The 20,997-nt window shown below is 43.9% G+C and overlaps 1 protein-coding gene across 1 annotated transcript in view; it reads left to right on the top strand.

Moving 5' to 3' along the window:
• LOC120932780 (solute carrier organic anion transporter family member 1B3-like) overlaps positions 1-20,997 on the top strand; it is a 111,470-nt gene that overhangs the window by 24,943 nt on the left and 65,530 nt on the right. The window contains exons 2-5 of the mRNA XM_040345454.1: positions 7,371-7,498; positions 11,817-11,958; positions 12,040-12,172; positions 12,268-12,377. Of these exons, the coding sequence (XP_040201388.1) occupies positions 7,385-7,498; positions 11,817-11,958; positions 12,040-12,172; positions 12,268-12,377 (499 nt within the window). The 5' untranslated portion in view covers positions 7,371-7,384. The remainder of the gene's footprint in view (positions 1-7,370; positions 7,499-11,816; positions 11,959-12,039; positions 12,173-12,267; positions 12,378-20,997) is intronic.

Raw genomic sequence — 20,997 nt, 5'->3', positions numbered from 1 at the left:
GAGGGTGTGATTAATCTGCTTAGTGATCCCTTAATATTGTTGTTTTTACAATAATACCTGAACTAATATTTTTTATTTTTAGGATCCAATAATCTTTGCTGATATTCTGTTAGTAATGTACTATCTTAAAAAAAAAATTCTGCTTTATTTACAGTTCCCCACAACACCACAGGAATGGCAGACTGTGGCAGCGGACTTCTCTCAGCGATGGAATTTTCCAAACTGTGGAGGAGCTATTGATGGCAAGCACGTCCGCATCGTGCCACCACCCCATTCTGGATCCCATTATTTCAACTACAAAGGGTTCCACAGTGTCGTACTGATGGCGGTGGTGTCTGCCAATTATGACTTTCTCTATGTTGATGTGGGGAAAAATGGGCGGATGTCAGACGGCGGGGTCTTTGCCGAGACCGAGTTTGCCCAACGGCTTCAGGCGGAGGACCTTGCATTGCCACGTGCGGAGGATAATGAAGAGGGGCTGCCCTTTGTTTTTATTGGTGATGAGGCATTTGCCTTGGGTCCCCACCTCATGAGGCCATTTCCCCAACGTGCCCTCACCCATGAGAGGAGGGTCTTTAATTATAGGCTGGCCAGAGCCCGAAGAGTGGTGGAAAATGCGTTTGGCATTATGGTCAGTCGATTTCGCTTGTTTTTAACCGCCATAAACATGGCAGAATATAAGTGGAACAATATTATTTTATGTTGTTGTATATTACATAACTTTCTACGAAGACATTCTTCAAATTATTTGACATTATTGCCTGATGAGGGAGTTGATGTCCCAGAGGCGGCCCATGAGGCAGGCCATCCAGGCTTGGCCCCCCGAAACGCACGTGCAGTGCGCCAGGCATATGTTGACTATTTTATGGGTAGGGGGGCCATTCCAATGCCTGATCTTTGGTGAATGAACATAATAAATATTTTATGCAAGAAACATTGTATTTTTTGTTCTTATTGTTTTGAATGTTTGTGTATTTTCTTTGTCTCCTAGGTTATCATAGTTGCATGTGTTTTGGATGGACTAAATATCCTTCCTCGTTCTATGTTCCCAGCCTAAATTTCACTTTTTTTTAGGTTTAATGTCATCATTGATCTAAAATAACAAGCCACAAATATATTGATCTGCATAATTTTTATTTTACATATTTTGTGAAACCAAATTTTCAGTCTCACATGTGTTTTTTGGTTGGTCGAACAAGTAAAATCACATATATTTTTTTTTTTTTTTTTTTTTTTTTTTTTGATCAGTAAACATATAAAATCTTTTTTTTTCATTTTTTTGTATTTTTTTGATCAGTAAACATATCAAATCTTATTTTTTCATTTTTTTGTATTTTTTTGATCAATCAACATATAAAATCTTTTTTTTTCATTTTTTTGTATTTTTTTGATCAGTAAACATATCAAATCTTATTTTTTCATTTTTTTGTATTTTTTTGATCAATCAACATATAAAATCTTTTTTTTTCATTTTTTTGTATTTTTTTGATCAGTAAACATATCAAATTTTTTTTTTTTTTTTTTTTTTTTTTTTTTAATTCAAGAATGAGATGAAATAATTTTTTTATTTTTTTTTTGGTTTTTTTCACACCCTACCCAAAACATCCAGTAAATTTTTCAACTGGACCTCAACACTTTTTGCATTTTTTATTATTTTCCGGGCTGCTATCTGTAGGTCTTCATTCTTTTCCCGGCAGGACCAAATTTCGGCAATGAGGAGCTGGGCAGTGTCCCTGTCAATTGAGGAGCCAGCACGAGTTGCTCCTGAAATGTGCAAGCAAACCATGTATTACAAATATGTTTCTCCTACATCTACATTACCTGGGTATCTTTTGAATATGATACTTTACCAGATGTGGTGGCAGGTTCACATTCATCAAGATCCCTCGGGGGTGTGGCTTGTGAACTTGCGTCCTGCCTTGATGCTTCCTTTCGCCCTACGAGATTGAAGAAAGGGAAAACACAATGGAAAAATTTTAGATGAAACTTTAGCTCACAATTTTCAAACAAATAAATCCCTATGTGTATAAATCCTCTGCTGAGTACACTGTCCTTTTTGTGCATATTTTATATCGAAATTATTAAGATCTAATTAGGTAAACATGTACATAAATGTTTACAAATTGATGTCACATTAAACCCAATAAATTTATTGTAACTGGAATATTTGGGAACACAGGAAATGGTCGTATGAGTCGTCGTTCGTTATAACATAAATCAGACAAATACGTTTTTATTTGTGGCTGATACAGTGATTGCACTACAATTTGTCCATGTGAAATAGGCATGTTGCAAATTATCGGGAATCTCGTCGTTTTATATTAGTTAAATTAACGAATGAACGACAACACATACGACAATTTTTAGTGCCCACACAAATACATTTCAACCTGAATGGAAAAGCACATGGCACAAAGAACAAACACCTAAAATTAGGGAACATAAAATTCACTTACTTTTTGCTCTAATCAATCTTTTTATTGCCCGAAGTTGCTCTGGCTCTCTTTTTTTCAGGTCTGACCACCTCTTTCTTATTTGTTCTCTTGACCTGCGTTCACCAAATTTCAGCCGGAGCCTTCTGATTACTTTATCAGTAATGTCCGCCTTAACCTTATTGGGGTGCAGGTAAGGCCCGTGCTTCCCATCATAATCTTCATTAGTGAAGATGGTGACCATCTCTACCATCTCCTGGAATGCCATGTTTTTGGCCTTGTACCTCCGCCTGGATCTTCCTGTTGCCTGGGCCTGGCCTACCTCATGTCTTGAGCCTGACATTTTTTGCTGCTTGTCTTCCAACACCATAAATCACACCCACAAAAAAAGAACGAGAAAGGGGCGTGTAAAGGACGAGACGGAACGTCAGGGGCGGGGTATCGTGCGTTGCGTCACACGTGCGCAGTGTTTAAAGGGATCCGACGTCATTGAAAGCGACGTATACAGTCTGAAGAAAAAGGCGGAAGTAAACGATCGTGAAATACGACGGTACGTAACTCTATTTTTGACATTTCTATTACTGAAGAGTGGATCAGTTTGTGGGCTAGATGATATGGTGTAAAACAGGGAAATGCAATTCTCGGACCTCCAGCTGGTGCGGAACTACAAGTCCCATGATGCATAGTGAAACTCTGACAGCCACAAGCATGACACCCAGAGGCAGAGGCATGATGGGACTTGTAGTTTTGCAACAGCTGTAGGTCCACTAATTGCAGATCCCTGGGGTAAAAGCTTGTTGTAGTAGTAGTGGCTTTACTGACACTTTGTTTTTAATTTAATTTTTACATACAGAAATTATGGACCCCTTCAAGGAGCCAGAATTTTTCACGGAGTTTATACAACGCTGGAAAGAACTTCCTGTGCTCTGGCAAACAAAAAGCAAAATCAACAAAAACAAAGATGCCAGGAAGCAAGCACTGGAGACCCTGCTTGCATTTGTTAGCCCAAGGCTCCCACACGCAACTACTGACACGGTCAAAAACAAAATTAATTCGATTAGGGGCACCTACAGGACCCAACGGTCACAAGTCCTGGCCTCTATGAGATCTGGAGCTGCAGCTGACAGCATCTACAAACCCAACCTGTGGTACTATGGTCAGATGCAGTTCATTGATGACCAGCTCGAAACACGGGCATCCGTGTCTACCCTTCCCCCAAGGAATCAGTCCAGTCTTCCCGGCAGCCAAGAGCAGGCTACATCTGATGAAGATCTAGACTTCATGGAGGACACAGATTGTGACCCATCGAGCCAGGTATTGCATTTTAATACTAATTAATGAAATGCAAAGTATAATAATGATTAGAAATGTAGGTTACAAGTGGTGTAAAATTTAGCTGAGTTGTCAAAACATTGGTAAAATAGCAATAGCCAATACGGCCAAAACAGAATGGGGACAAGATACATAAATGCAGAGGTCATAATGATTGTGGGTAATTTTATGTTACGCCATTAGGGGGGTAAACGCTAGACACCTGGAAGGGGTCACAGATATCTAACAAACTTTGTGTTCATTAACATTTTTTCTACTTTTTTTTAACTAAACAGACATTCCTAGCTTTGAGAAACGCACCCTACTTAGCAGGTTCAGTCAGCATCAACCCCCCCCCCCACACAACTCCAGGGGGCAAATATCTGAAGCTGGGTAAGGGGCAACATAATTAGGGATGGCGGGCCTCATTTAAATCTATTTCCGCATTCACTTCGCATATGTCATGATTTGTAAAATGTGTGTGATTAATGAAGCCAAAAAATTAAATAATATCCTTTTTTTTGTAGACACACACAGAGCAAAGCCAGGAGGAGGCAGGCCCCACAGGGAGCCAGGGTGAGGCAGAGGCCACTCGGAGCCAGGAGGTGGCAGGCCCAACAAGGAGACAGGGTGAGGCAGAGGCCACTCGGAGCCAGGAGGTGGCAGGCCCCAGTGGGATACAGGAGTCACGCAGGCGGGATTGCATCTCCCAGATCCCTCCTTTTCGCGCTCCAGGAAAAAGAACAAGGAGACTGATGCAAATGGAGGAGGAGACCCAGGCCATTCTCCGTCAAGCAGCTGCGGCCATCAGAGAACAACCATCTGAGGAAGAGGGATTCGCAGCGCTCATCGCAGCCAAGCTACAAAATCTAGAGCGGGCCCAGCGTGTGCGCTGCGAATACATCATATTCAAGGCCATAAGCATGGCCTCACTGGGCAACCTACATGAAAATATAGATCTTGGGCTGATTCCCACTCCTGTGCTTTCTGCTCTTCCTGCTCCTTCTCCTGCTCCTGATCCTTCTCCTGCTCCTTCTCCTACTCCTGCTCCTTCTCCTGCTCCTGATCCTTCTCCTCCTCTTCCTGAGCCTGCTCTGGTTCCTGCCACAAACTTGGCTCATGAAACCCAGCCCCCGAGGAGGCAGACTGCAGGGAAGGCTGCAGGGAAGGCTGCAGGGAAGGCTGCAGGGAAGGCTGCAGGGAAGGCTGCAGGGAAGGCTGCAGGGAAGCCTGCAGGGAAGCCTCAACCAAAGAGGAAGAAGTGAGGAGATGGTGCCCCTAATCCCAAAACATTGGCATTGCCAGCCTGGATTATTTGCTTGCTGGACCCTTGCCTTGCAAAATCCAAGCAGGGTCTCCTTTACTTTATTCCGGGCTTTTTTTTTTTTTTTTTTATATGTTTTGGTTTGACAGATGTGTTTAAGTTTATTTTATTTATTTTATACATGAATAAATGTATTTGTTTGTTTCTGAAAAAAGTTCACATGTGTTTTTTTGAAACATATATAGAGATCATTAGTGAGGAGGCAAACACATTTCACCAAAAAAACAAAAAAAAAAAATTTTACAAGGGACAACAACCTCCTTGTGGGTAATTTGCATAATAAGATATTATGTTGTTGTGGTGACTTCACACACTCCAAAATAACAAACATTAAACATGGTATTCATTTGCTCAAATACATTAAACAACCCAAAATAAAAAAGGGACATGGAGATGTGCATAAACAAAAAAAAAAGAAAATTAACAAAAATAATTCAAAAACAAAAAAGGTTGTCAGAACTATGTAACAAGATGAGCCACAACAAACTAGGGTTTTAGTGTAGCATTTAAATGCATTGTGTCAAATGCTGCGCAGTCTTTTCTTCATTACTATTAAAACGAACGAATGTGCTGAAGCCATTCTGGACAGTAGATTTACCACAACAAGCGCTCCCGTCTCAGAAATTGCTTCTGAGCAGGCGCGGGTTTAAAACGTCGTTTTCAACGTCGTTTTGCCCACACACTATCATTTTAATTGACACAGAAAACGACGTTTTGAAAAACGACACAAAAAATTCGAGCATGTTCGAATTTTTTTTTGGTCGTTTTTCTCAAGACATAAATCGACGTTTTCCCCACACACGGTCATTTGAAATGACGTTTTTCAAAACGTCGTTTTTTTTCATCGCAAAAAACGACCGTCTGTACGCGGCATTACAGTCACAAATCAAACCAATGCAGTGATCAGTAAAATAAAATGAAAACTGCTATTGGTGACACTGTGACAGGGAGTGCAGGGGTTAACTGGCAGGAGTGATCAGGGGGTGAAAAGTGTACCTACGTGTACTGGTGTCAGTGTAGTGTTGGTACACTTACTCTGAGATGTCTTCTCTCCTCTCCTCCGAAAAGACAGCACAAGGAGAGATGACATGACTTCCCTTGACTGTGTTTACACTTTGACAGACAAGGGAAGCATTTCATTCGTCAGGAGCGATCAGGAGGGGCAGGCCATGAATCACTGGCCTGGACCTCCTGAAACAAACCCGACTGTCTCAGGCACGGAGGGGCGCGATTGCGGTAACGTACAGGTACATTACTTTGCCTGCCTGTGCCATTCTGCCGACATATATCGTCGTGAGGCGGACGGCAAGTGGTTAATAAGCTGGGAACATGACACTAGATATTGTATACTTCCCAACTTTGCAGGATGGGAAAGTGAGACACTTTTTGGTACTAAGTATGAAAGCAATAGACACCCAAGTTACCCAGAATGTGTAGAATTATAAAATAAGATTGATTGGCTAAACCCACAAGTGCCCTTTTTATAATTCTTTATTTTTTCAATAAGAAATGTTGACAAACGGACAAAGAGTAATAACATATTCCATAATGAAGAAGTATATGTTAAAAATGTATTCTTATTGTTCCAAATACATTATAACAGTTGAAGATCTGACATGGGGTATACAGGTATGACCCATAGAGTAAAGTCAGGGTGTAAACTAGAAACAAGGGAAGTTATCTTGGCAAGGAGGAAGGGAGGGGTCCAAAAACTATTGGCCATATAGTGTAGAACATATACAGGTGACCAAAGTCTGGAAATCACCATTGTAGGAAGTAAATGTAAATGTGTGCCATCTGGAACTAATTGCACTACAGAAATATCCATAACTATTCTCATTGCTGACACTCAACACCCTGAGAATGAATAGAAATCACAAAGTCCCTTCATACTCATAGGCATGTGGCTGGTAAATTAGATGTCAATAACAACTATGCGGTCACCAGATGTGCCAAAGGTCCTCTTGCAACTTCGTTGACAATGCTCAGCCTTCAGCTGGCAAAAACAAGTGCTGCCATTATTATGTCTAAGAAGCTATTGATTCTATGTCAAACAACCCATTTCATTCTACTGTAGATGTTAAACTGCTGCAGACCGAGGATTTAGAGATAATGATGACGGTAATAAACATAGTAATAATAATAATTGTCTTTATCGTTTCACTAATGGTGAAAGACTTATCTGTGCTCAGAACTCGAACAATCTTTTCTTCCATTTTGTTTTTTCAACACAGGCTGTAAATTTCCAGTAACTGATTTGTCTGGGATGTCTTTCACAATTTTGTATAATTTGTCACTTGCAGGCGAGTCAGACAAGATGGCAGCAGAGAAAGATGACAATGAACAAAGTAACCTGAACACCAACCCCGCCTCCATGGAGCAAAATGCACTACCAGACAGTCAGAAAAGCTTGTGTTGTAGCACGCTGAAGGTAAAGCTATATCTACAGAAACACATTTAAATCACACCAACAGAAAAACCAGCATTGTTTGTCCTCAGAAAATTCAGCTTCACAGCCAACAGCCTACTAGTAACCAGTGACACTGTCAGAGTGAAACGCATTGGCCAAGTTGGAAAATATGTACTTTGTTTCATTTCGTGTATATACTGTATATACACAAAATGGAGCAGGAGATCCTTGTATAGATTTGGAAACAGCTGTGCCCATTGGAGGATTTCCTCTCTATTCCCGGCAGTAGTGAAAACTCAATTTTTGGATTTTCCATTGTTCTACTTGTGATACCACCAGGACAAATGAGCTTAATTTCCCCAGCGGGAACAAAAACATTAATAAAAACCTGACAGCGCTTCTAATCCTTCCCCATTCCATCCAAAAACGAAAGCAAACAAATAATTCCTTTATGGAGATCGAGTTAAAATACAATGATTGGCTAAACATCTGAAATACTACTAAACCATTATACACATTGACTGTAGAGACCAACTACAAAGTACTACTCAAATAGTATATGGAACTTCATTGATAAGCCAATTCACTACCAGGTTGCTTTTGTGGCTGTTCAGAACTGGGCACATTCTATCTTACTTGGTATATATGTATATATAAATACATTTTGTGTCATGATGTCTCATCCACCTTTGTACATAGTTCTGTGTTCCTTACACATCAGACCTACACATTTATTGGAATGGAGCTCAGAGGTCGGAAGTTTCGGGAGTTTATTTGACTTTTGATATGATGAAGTGGTAGGATGTAGATCAGGATAATAATTAATCTGTCAGGGCAGATAATGTGTAATTTCCAACTAAATAAAGACAATTGATTACCTCAATAGTCTGCCCTCTGCCATAATGCTGCCAAAAGAGGAAGTAAAGGATCGACTCTACCACTTGATGTATCATGGGGTAATTACAGGGGGCAACTGTCCAGGGCATGGGTCTTCAAACTATGGCATTCCAGTTGTTCAGGAACTACAATTCCCATCATGCCTAGTCATGTCTGTGAATGTCAGAGTTTTACAATGGCTCATGGGATGTGTAGTTCCGCAACAGCTGGAGGGCCGTAGTTTGAGGATCCCTGGTCCAGGGGCTCAGGAGGGCCCAGCATGACTGCAGGAAGAGAAGTGAGACTACACACATGTAGCTTTTTAAGTAGTTAGAGTGGGAATGTTCCACCTTGTATGTCATGTCATCCGAATGGTTCTTACTGAATGGTATCAGTTAAAACAAGACTAAAGCCTCGTACACACGATCAGATTTTCCATAGACAAAACGCCAGACTTTTGTCTGAAGGGCGTGTGCCTGGATTTTGTCTTGCATATGTAGCGCTACCCCCGGAGGAGCCGCTGGTTAGATTTGGGATCGGCGCAATTATGGTACCTCTGTCAAGTATCTAGGGATGAGGGTGATGAGAGTAGTGATGGAATGTCCAGACAACAGGGTGACATTTTCAATGCTTTTATTTCTGGCCCAACACGACCCACAATCAACTTGAGGTAGATAGGACAGGTTGGTGAAAGGAGAGAACTTTGCAGATTCAGGCCTATGGATAAATGGAAGCAGTCCTGCTTCTAGTAGCAACTCTTACTTCGTCACCACTCCAGCCGGAGTGGGTGTAGTGCCCCCGGACAGGTCCCTCTCACAGGCCTGGCAGCCGGAGCGTCACTAGAACTTCTGGGAAGGAACAAGTCTCTGCCACCAACTTGGCTCTAATAAAATTTAGGTTAGTAGAGAGACCTCTGCCACAGGCCCAATACTCAGGAACATGAACAACAGAGCGAATCCTCCCAGTAATGCAATTTTGCCTGAATCTCCCTCAGGTAGACTTGATAGCTTGGGGTCACCGACTGACAGTTTGCAGCATACAACCTGTCAGTGTTCGATCACCCAGATCCCAGATGATTCGTCTAAGCCCTATTGGATCACCTGCCTCCGGGCTCATCTCAGACCGACTCCCCACCGAACAGCACAACTCGCTTGGGATCCTCTTGATACGAGATGGGAACCCAGTAAGTCACTGGCAGCATCAGTGGCACGTGCGCCCCCGACCTGGTAGGCCAGGCCAGGGCCCGTGATGTGCGCACACCCTTAAGGTGGGTGCCGCACCTGAAACCAGGAACGGGCGAAGAACCCAACAAAATGGTGTCTGTCACAGAAATACCCTCCTCCAGCATGCCCCCGCGAGGGAAACACTCCTCCAATTGGATTCTGGGAAAAAGCGGCTCTGCCTGGGCCCCTCTGGCGCCACCTGCCATCCAGAGATAGAACTACATCTCTGGAGCACAGAATGACCCACAAGACAGCCCAGAACCGACAGAACCCAATTTAGCAAAACGACACGGATGAGAGCAAGGTAACTCTCTCATCCCCCAACTAAATTTAACATAGCACCTGTACTGAAAAGCAAATGGCAAACAATTGTCGGCCAACAAACACGAAGGTAGTGATGTACTAGACGTACTACTTGTTTTTTCAGCTCTTTAGCGCCACCCTTTGGGCACCTTCTGCTAATGTTGTGTTTGGTGAGCATTGCTTTCGAGCATGCGTGTTTGTACTTTGGACTTTTGTCCGATGGACCTGTGTACACGCGATAGGAAAATTTTGACAACAGACCGTTCACGGAAAATTTTAAAGCCTGCCATCCAACATTTGTCGACGGAAAATTGGACAACAATTGTCTGATGGAGCGTACATACGGTCTGATTTTCCACCAACAGGCTGCCAACATACAATTCCCGTCAGAAAATCTGATCGTGCGTATGAGGCTTAAGAGTAATATGGTCCTGGACGACCGCTTTGAAGAAAAATAGTGATAGAAAAATATATACTTTAATATGCTAATGTGGGTGAAGCCAATACAAACAACAAAGATTTTTTTTTTTGTTAGAGTCAGGCAGTTTAGCACCCCAGTTCCAAAATGGAAAATTCAATCCCTATTGGAGTTTAGCACTATAAACAAATGTTTCAGAAAATGTCCGCCTACACTCCCTGAACTAAATTCATTTTAAATGGCCCCCCAACACACTAAGATGACGATGCTCCAACACACAAGGCACCACAATGCAGGGTATCACACTACAAAAGCAACGTGGTGCACTGCATTGCCAAAAATGGTGCATATCAATTTTTTTTTATGCTTTTGATAAATATTCATAGCCCCAAAGTTTGATCCTCTTATTTCTGGAAACTGGCTGGAGCAATCAACACCCAGGCTTATGGATAAACCCGACCAGACCTAGAAAACAAATTGCAGCTCTGCTGCGTACAGCAGAGGCAAAAACTACACTTATCCAACCTAGCGCAGGGCACTACATAAAATTCACAGAAATATAAGAAAAAAAACGTCATTACATAGGAAATTGGAAAGTTCTTTTTTTTTCAAGAACATTTTGCCTAAGCAGAAAATATGGGAAAATTAAAGGCTATGGCCCGGAATCACAAACAGCGGTGCATATTTATGCCGCCGTAGCGTATCTTCTTTACGCTACGCCGACGCAGCGCATAGAGGCAAGCACTGGATTCACAAAGCCAGTGCTTCCAAATCTGCGCTGGGTTTCCTAGGCGTAAGCTGGCGTATGTGGAAGTGGGCGTGAGCCATGCAAATGATGGGCTGAGTCTCAGACAGATACGTATAATGAACGGCTCATGCGCCGTCCCGTGAACACATCCCTGTGCGCATGCTCAGAATCAGGTTGCAACTACTCCCTAAGATACGCCGGATCACTGCATACGGCGTGAACGTAACCTACGCCTAGTCATATTCACGTCCTACGTAAAATACGCACGCTTGTGTTCCCTGGTGCAGCCCTTTGCATGGATGCTGCTGAGTTACACCTGCTTTATGAGGCTTAACTTTACGCCGGACGTACAACTTACGTGCACATCTTGTAGCCTGTGTCGGGCGCACGTACGTTCGTGAATCGCCGTATCTCCCTCATTTGCATATGTGAATACAAGATCAATGGGAGCGCCAAATGCGTCCAGCGTAAATATGCGCCCACTCTACACCGGCGTAGGCAAGTTACGTCGGTTGATGAAGCCTGTTTTTAGGCGTATCTTAGTTTGTGGGTCAGGCGCATAGATATGGGGGTTAAAACCTCACCGCTAGCGCCTGAATATCACGGTAAATACGACGGTATGGCCGCGCTTCAAATAGCGCGGCTTTACCGTCACCGCGGCTGCACGCCTCAATGTGAAAGCAGCCTAATACTTACCAACTTGATGACAGTTTATTCACAACTCCTATTGGAAGATATAGTAAATGTTCCATCATCTCTTTCATATTTCAGATGTTCCTGGCTGCCCTTTCCTTCACATACTTTGCAAAAGCATTTTCCGGGAGTTACATGAAAAGTTCCATTACACAGATTGAGCGCCGCTTTGACCTTTCCTCCTCCACGGTTGGAATGGTGGATGGAAGTTTTGAAATAGGTAACTATCTGATTGTGGTGTTTTTTTTTAATGATTTGCCCTTTTAATGGTGTGCTAATCCCTCCTTTCTTCTGCCAACAGGAAATTTACTGGTGATCCCCATTGTCAGCTATTTCGGGGCCAAGCTTCACCGACCACGGATCATCGCAGCAGGCTGTCTTTTGATGTCACTGGGGAGTTTCCTTACTGTCATGCCACACTTCTTCATCGGACTGTATGTGATAACCAGCATAAGTCTACTTAGTGTGCAATAGGGAGTAACTTATTTTTGTCTGGAAGGGAGTAACAAATATCTCTATGATTTCTCAGGTATAAATATGAATCAGCAAGGGCTCATCCCGCTTCGTCGCTCAGCAATATAACTGGAAGCGTTTCACCGTGTATGGCCAATCAGATGCCTCTTTCACCTCCGGACATGGGTAAGAAATCTAATGTCCTGTACGCACGATCAGAGTTTCCGTCGGAGTAAACTCTGTCAGGTTTTTCCGACGGAATTCTGCTCAAGTTGTCTTGCATGCACACGGACACACCAAATTCCAACTGGCAAAAACGCGGTGACGTACAACACTACGACGAGCCTAGAAAAATTAAGTTCAATGCTTCCGAGCATGTGTCAAATTGTTTCCGAGCAATGCATATTTTTCTCTCCGTCGGAGTTCCATACAGACGAACGGAATTTCTGATAGAAATTTTTTCAGTCTGAAAAAAAGAGAACACGTTCTCTTTCTTACTCGGTCGGAATTTCTGACAGAAAAAGTCCGATGGGGCATACACACAGTCGGAATATCCGATGAAAAAATTCCATCTGACTCGGAAATTCCGATCGTGTGTATGAAGCATAAGACTTGGTTCACACCTATGCGTTTTTTGGTGCTTTTTGCAGTTCATTTAACATGAATGTATAAAAAAGAGAAAATGCGCCAACCTAAGTGCAGTAAGTAGGTATTTAATTAAAGCAATTTGCACAGTAAAAGAGGCTACTCACAAAACCAGTATAAATACAGGCATGTTATGGAGGAGACGGCTGGTCCGATGTCACAACTCGTAGTCAGCAATGCAACAGGCTGGTCTCTTATCCTAGTCCCCCGGGTGATGTAAATAAAGGTCCTAGATGTTTGGTAGCCTTAGGGGAACCCCACAGAGAACGGGAGCCGTAGATGCTGCACCAGAAGCGGCGTGCGTTCCAGCGTGGAACGCAGCGTATCGTCGTATAACCGGAAGTGACGTAGGGGCTTCGGACAGCCAATGGGATAAATCCCATTGGCTGTCCGAAGCCCCTACGTCACTTCCGGTTATACGACGATACGCTGCGTTCCACGCTGGAACGCACGCCGCTTCTGGTGCAGCATCTACGGCTCCCGTTCTCTGTGGGGTTCCCCTAAGGCTACCAAACATCTAGGACCTTTATTTACATCACCCGGGGGACTAGGATAAGAGACCAGCCTGTTGCATTGCTGACTACGAGTTGTGACATCGGACCAGCCGTCTCCTCCATAACATGCCTGTATTTATACTGGTTTTGTGAGTAGCCTCTTTTACTGTGCAAATTGCTTTAATTAAATACCTACTTACTGCACTTAGGTTGGCGCATTTTCTCTTTTTTATACATATCTTTCAGAGTCTGCTTCTAACTCCGGATTTTGCTGCCACTATTGTGCTATTGGACTTAAAATTGGATTATTGATCCATTTGACTTATTTTATTCATTTATTTTTCAATTTTTATTGACATGGACCATATGATGTATGCACTTTTTTATTGTTGACTGTGCTCTCCTGGTTTTTGCGCCATCGATCTATACATATTACATTTAACATGAATTCCTATGGGACCGGTTCATAACTACTGTTTTCTTTTTTCAGCTGCATTTTTGGACTATATGCACAGGGCCGTCTTTAAAGTGGAGGTTCACCCGAAAAGTTAATTTTTAACCTTAGATTAATGCTCATTTTGTCAAGGGGAATCGGGTAGTTTTTTTAAAATCGAAGCAGTACTTACCGTTTTAGAGAGCGATCTTCTCCGCCGCTTCCGGGTATGGGCTGCGGGACTGGACGTTCCTATTTGATTGACAGCCTTCCGACAGGCTTCCGACGGTCGCATACATCGCGTCACGATTTTCCGAAAGTAGCCGAACGTCGGTGCGCAGGCACCATATAGAGCCGCACCGACGTTCGGCTTCTTATGGCTACTCGTGACGCGATGTATGCGACCTGTCGGAAGCCTGTCAATCAAATAGGAACGCCCAGTCCCGAAGACCATACCCGGAAGCGGCGGAGAAGATCGCTCTCTAAAACGGTAAGTACTGCTTCGATTTTAACAAAACTACCCGATTCCCCTTGACAAAATGAGCATCAATCTAAGGTTAAAAAATGTTTTCCGGGTGAACTCCTGCTTTAATATGGTTTGGGCCCTGGGCAAACATTTTTTTTGTGCCCCCCTCCAGCTTATTTTGGGCCTGGCTGGTTCACATGTATGTGTTTTGGCGGCCCTCATTTGTGCAGGCACAGCCGCCCATTGATTTGAATGGGCTGCCATGTCTTTCTTTGTTTCCTGCAGAAAAAAGGTGCATTCAGTATTTTAAAAATACAGTTGCCTTGAAATCCATTCTGCTTTTGCACCATGCTACTTACCTGCAGTTCTTGCACACACAAACGCACTGTGTTTTTAAAAGCGTGACTAAAATTGCAGCAAGTTTGACAGTGCGGGAACTGCAGATAAGTCACAGCAGACAGCAGAATGGACAGACAGTGCTGTATTTCAGTGCTTGATGGGCATAGGTGTGCCGTGTGCGCAGCCTATTACATGAGGCATGCGCTTTATTTTGCAGGAAACGCAAAAACATACATGTGAACCAGCCAGGCCCAAAATAAGCCCATCAAGCAGTTAAATACAGACAGTAATGCCATGTGCTCTGAGGCCTTACTCAGCCTGGACTGCAGGTCTGGTCTGTGATTTAAAGAGTTCCTCTATTTTACACATGGCATAGCATGGGGTCCCATGGTGCTAAAGCAGAATGGACAGACGGTGCTGTGACCCCATGCCATGCCATGTGTAAAATAGAGGAACTTTTTAAAACACTGACCAGACCTGCAGTGAATCATCAAATATTATAAAGACTTTGGGCACACTCTACAGAAAACTTCTATTTACAATATAGACTAGCAAACAGTGACATACCTTGAGGAGCAGGACATGAAGAAGTCGGCTGAAGTCGGGAAGAGCAAACTGGGGAGGTTATAAAATCACATTCTAATTCACTTTTATATACAAGCAGCACCCAGTGGCAGGAAGGGAGAAGTGCACGTCTAAAGGGAAGCCAGGGGTGCTGTACATTTTAAAACACTGGGAAGGGAAGCAGATGTGGCACTGGCTGCGTGCCGCTGATGATTTTCAGCCTGATTTGTGGGCAGCACAGGGGCTTAACGGGCGGCTCTGCTTTGGGCCCCCAACAGTGACAGGGCCCTGGGCAGCTGACCATGTTTGCCCTATGGTAAAGACGGCCCTGTATATGCACTATATGAACTATATACACAGTCATTTTATATGATTATTTTTAAATTCCTAAAGCTGTCAAGATAGTTAAGACAAAGAGGACTGTACTAGATATTAAAGTGCAACTAAACCCATCGATTTGTCAGTTTAACCACTTCATTACTGGGCACTTAACCACTTGACCACTAGGCACGTAAACCCCCTTAATAACCAGACCAATTTTCAGCTTTCGGTGCTCTCACAATTTGAATGACAATTACTCAGTCATACAACACTGTACCCAAATGAAATTTTCGTCCTTTTTTTCACACAAATAGAGCTTTCTTTTGGTGGTATTTAATCACCGTTGGGTTTTTTATTTTTTGCGCTATAAAAGAAAAAAGACTGAAAATTCTGTAAAAAAAAATAATTTTTCTTTGTTTCTGTTATAAAATTTGGCAAATTTAGTATTTTTTCTTCATTTTTTTTGCATAAATGTGAAAGATTAAGTTACGCCGAGTAAATAGATACCCAACATGTCACCCTTGAAAATTGCACACGCTCGTGGAATGGCGCCAAACTTCGCTACTTAAAAATCCCCATAGACGACGTTGCAGGGTATTGCGGAGTATTGTGGGGTATTGTGGGGTATTGCGGAGTATTGTGGGGTATTGCGGAGTATTGTGGGGTATTGCAGGGTATTGCAGAGTATTGTGGGGTATTGCGGGGTATTGTGGGGTATTGTGGGGTATTGCGGAGTATTGCGGAGTATTGCGGGGTATTGTGGGGTATTGCGGAGTATTGCGGGGTATTGCGGAGTATTGCGGGGTATTGCGGGGTATTGCGGAGTATTGCGGGGTATTGCGGGGTATTGCGGAGTATTGTGGGGTATTGTGGGGCATTGCGGAGTATTGCGGGGCATTGCGGAGTATTGCGGGCATTGCAGAGTATTTTGGGGTATTGCAGAGTATTTTGGGGTATTGCAGAGTGTGGGGGCATTGCAGAGTATTTTGGGGTATTGCACAGTGTGGGGGCATTACAGAGTGTGGGGGCATTGCAGAGTGTGGGGGCATTGCAGAGTATGGCTGGTACTGCAGAGTATTGCACAGGGAGGGATCGATGGCTGGATCTGTGACTGCATGTGTCACAGATCCAGCCCGCAGCAGCAGCAGCTGCTGCTGCTTCCGCTCTCTCCCCTCTCCTCTCTCACACTGTACCGTTCGGTACAGAGAGGAGAGGGAGGAACCGGCGTCATCACATGACGCCGGTTTGTTTACTAGTGATCGCTCCGTCATTGGACGGAGCGATCACGTGGTAAACCGCCGCTATCAGCGGCGATTTACCGTGATCCGTGATCAGCCGGGTCCGGAGGACCCGGCGGTCACGGAGACTCCCGTGTGCGCGCCCCACAGGGCGCGTGGGAGCGCGATTCTAGGAGGACGTACATTGACGCCCTCCTAGAGTTAAGCAACCGCCTTGTAGACGTATTTCGTCTATAGGGCGGTTGCTAACTGGTTAAATCCCCTTCGTGCCCAGACCAATTTTCAGCTTTCAGCACTGACGCATTTTGAATGATAATTGCGCGGTCATACAACACTGTACCCAAATTATATTTTTATAATTTTTTTCCCACAAATAGAGCTTTCTTTTGGTGGTATTTGATCATCTCTGAGAAAATTTGGAAAAACACAATATTTTTTACTTTTTGTTATAATAATATCCCAATTTTAAAAAAAAATAAATACATTTTCCTCGGTTTAGGCTGATACGTATTCTACATATTTTTGTTAAAAAAAAATCGCAATAAGCGTATTTGATCGGTTTGCGCAAAAGTTATAGCACCTACAAGATAGGGGATAGATTTATGATTTATTTTTTTATTTTTTACTAGTAATGGCGGCGATCTGCGATTTTTTATTTTTTTATGTGATATTGCGACGGACATATCGGACACTTTTGACACAAATTTGGGACCATTCAAATTTATACAGTAATCAGTGCTATAAAAATGCACTAATTACTGTATAAATGTGACTGGCAGGGAAGGGGTTAACACTAGGGGGTAAGGAAGGGGTTATAACTGTGTGGGGGGAGGGGACTCTCTGGGGAAGGTGAACGATGCTGTGTCCCTATGTACAAGAGACACAGATCGGTCTCCTCTCTCCCTGACAGGACGTGGAGCTCTGTGTTTACACACAGAGCTCCACGTCCCTGCTGTCACCGCCGATCGCGTGTACCCGGCGGACATCGCGGCCGCCAGGTACACGCATCGGCTTCCCAGCGATGTGCCGGCACAGTGTTTACCCGCTGCGCGCCCCCCAGTGGCGCGCGTGGGTAATGCACAGAAATGACGTCCAAAGACGTCCACTTGCCACTTGAGAGCCGCGCTGTGGACGTCTTTTGTCTATAGCACGGATCTCAAGTGGTTAAAAAAACAGTTAAATTCCCAGCGAATATTGGGAATGTAACTGTCACATTGGTTGTTCTCTCAACCAAACTGTCCCACCATCGAATGGCTGGTGTCACAACTGATCACATGTGCAACATCATGGCAGTTGAAGATCAAAGGCCTAGATGACAGCCACCTTGGCTGAAATGATAGGAGAGTTTTGTTCCGCTTTAAAGAGGAAGTAAAACCTGATGGGTTTTACTTCCTCTTTATTTCCCTGCAAAGGTAAAGCATTATGGGCTACTATGCATCACATAGTAGCCCATTATGTGTCACTTACCTGAAACCGAAGCCTGCGATGTCCCAGATGACCCCGCTGGCTGGAAGCATACATCTTCAGCCCTCTTCCTTCCAGGACCCACCAGTCACGGCACTACCCCATCTAGAAACATCACAGCATGCCCTTTCTAAAGTGTGCATGCGCCGAATACATTGGCGAATGCACAGAAGAAGTCTTTGTACAGGGAATTGTAAATAACTCCTAAACCATGTAGCATCATCTAATGTTTTTTCACCTTAGGTGAATTTTCTTTTTCCTTTACAAGCCCTTTAATCTAGGCTTACCTGTAGGTGAAATTGGTTGTACAGGGCGTACAACCACTTTAATTCATTTTCAGGGTGAATTATAGTTTTCTCTTATCAGGCGGACATTGATGCCCCTCGGTGGCATCTGTTATTGTTATTTAGTCATTTTGTTTCATTACTGTTATCCTGAGTATATCTGCATTATATTAATATTTTCACACCAGAAGTGTTTACATTGAGCTGTGCACATTAAATGCAGAAGCTCAAGTGTAATAAAGTAATAAGTCATAATAAAAAATTACCATACATAAATTAGTGCTAGCCTTTATATTTTGTGCAATAGTTTTTATTGAGTTTTCAAAGACAGTTACAAAGCTTTAAATTTGCCCATGCAGGGGGACAAGATCATTTGCACAGGATATCAATCAAACAAGAGAGCAACAAAGGGACATGCTAGACAACCAGCATTCTAGCAGCACTCTTTTGCACAAACCAATCAATATACGCATATTGCGATTTTTTTTACCAAAAATATGTAAAAGAATATATATCGGTCTAAACTGATGAATACATTTGTTTTTTTATATATATTTTTTGGATATGTATTATAGCAAACAGCAAACAAAAAAATATATATTTTTTTCAAAATTGTCGCTCTTTGTTTATAGCGCAAAAAATAAAAACCACAGAGATGATCAAATACCAGCAAAAGAAAGCCCTATTTGTGGGAAAAAAATGACGTAAATTTTGTTCGGGTACAGCATCGCAAGACCGCGCAATTGTCAGTTAAAACAATGCAGTGCAGTATCGCAAAAAATGGCCTGGTCATTAACCACTTCAATACCGGCCCATTGTCATATGACGTCCACAAAGGACCTCTACCGATCCGGGTGGACGTCATATGACGTCCTGGAATTTGTGGGGGGATATCTGAATGATGCCTGCAGCTAGAGGCATCATTCAGATATCCTTCTCTTCTGCCGGCGATTCTGCACAACGTAAGAACGATCATAGCGGCAGTTCCACCGCTAGATCGTTCTTACAGGCGGCGGGAGGGGACATCCCCCCTCCCGCCGCCATCCGGTGCTTCTCCGGGCTCTCCCGTGCCATCGGGGGCCCGGAGAACGAATCGTCCGGCGCTGGCAGGAAGCATAGAGATGACTGGTGACCAGATGGTCACCAGTCATCTCTATGACCGTCGGAGGACCCGTGCGCAATGTGATGACGTCACGCCCGGGTCCCCGTAAGTAAACAAAGCCGCAATTGCGGCTGCTAAGCAACAGTAATCATGAGATCGGTGAATTTTTTTTCACAGATTTCATGCTTTCCAGCCTGGAGGAAAGATGTTGGGTCTTATTGACCCCGCATCTCTCCATAAAGAGTACCTGTCACACACATTCCTATTACAAGGGATGTTTACATTCCTTGTAATAGGAATAAAAGTGATAATAAAAAAATAAAAATAAAAAAAAGTGCTAAAAAATAAATAAATATGTAAAAAAAAAAAAGAAATACATTTTTTTTTTAACGCTCCTGTCCCCAGTAGCTCGCGCGCAGAAGCGAACGCACACTCAAGTCCCGCCGACATATGTAAACGCTGTTTAAACCACATATGTGAGGTATCGCCGCGTGCGTTAGAGTGCAGCAATTCTAGCACTAGATCTCCTCTGTAAATCTAAACTGGTAACCTGTGAAAAATTTCAAAGCGTTGCCTATGGAGAGTGGTAGGTATCACATGGGTAGGTACAGAGCATGATGGGACTGTGAGGCCTATATAGGTCCGATGCAAGGCGCGCATCCGTCATTTCAGCGAGGAGGACCGGCGTGTCAACATCGGGAGAAGGAGAGAAGTGAAGAACATGACGTCACAGCACGGAAGAAGAACTCATCACAGCACGGAAGGAGAAGACGTACAGCACGGAAGAAGACACCGGACAGCGAGACGAAGAACCGGGGTGCGCCGAGTCAACAACGGAGAGCGGCAAAGACAGAAGGAGAACCCCGGAGAGTTGAGAAGACCCGTCGGGATAGCGGAAGAAGAAGAGCCCCGCCGAAGACGCCGGAGGAAACCTGCCGGGGGGGTGGGGGCTTTTTTAAAAGCCACCCCCCCCGGCGGTGGAAGAGAACCAGACGGCGGCCCCCACCCACCCGAAGACGTCAAAGAAGAAGCCCCCCCTGGTAAAAGAGCTAATAAAGAAGACAGGGGGCGGCCTCCGGAGCAGAAAAATAAAATATTTTAATACACTGTGTGGTTTATTTGTGTTTTTACCACTTTTCTTGCAGGTGAATGGGTAGGGGTACGATGTACCCCATACTCATTCACTTAGGGTGGGGGGGCCGGTATCTGGGGGCCCCCTTATTAAAGGGGGCTCCCAGATTCCGATAAGCCTCCCGCCCGCATACCCCGACAACCAACGGCCAGGGTTGTCGGGAAGGGGCCCTGTCCTCATCAACATGGGGACAGGGTGCTCTGAGGTGGGGGGGGCCACAGTGCGCCCCCCTGCCCCAGAGCACCCAACCCCCCCATGTTGAGGGCATGCAGCCTGGTACGGCTCAGGAGGGGGGGGGGCGCTCGCTCGTCCCCACTCCCTTCC

Source organism: Rana temporaria, chromosome 3 (genome assembly GCF_905171775.1).
Source record: "Rana temporaria chromosome 3, aRanTem1.1, whole genome shotgun sequence".
NCBI lineage: Eukaryota > Metazoa > Chordata > Amphibia > Anura > Ranidae > Rana > Rana temporaria.
This window is presented reverse-complemented; position numbering and strand designations above follow the sequence as displayed.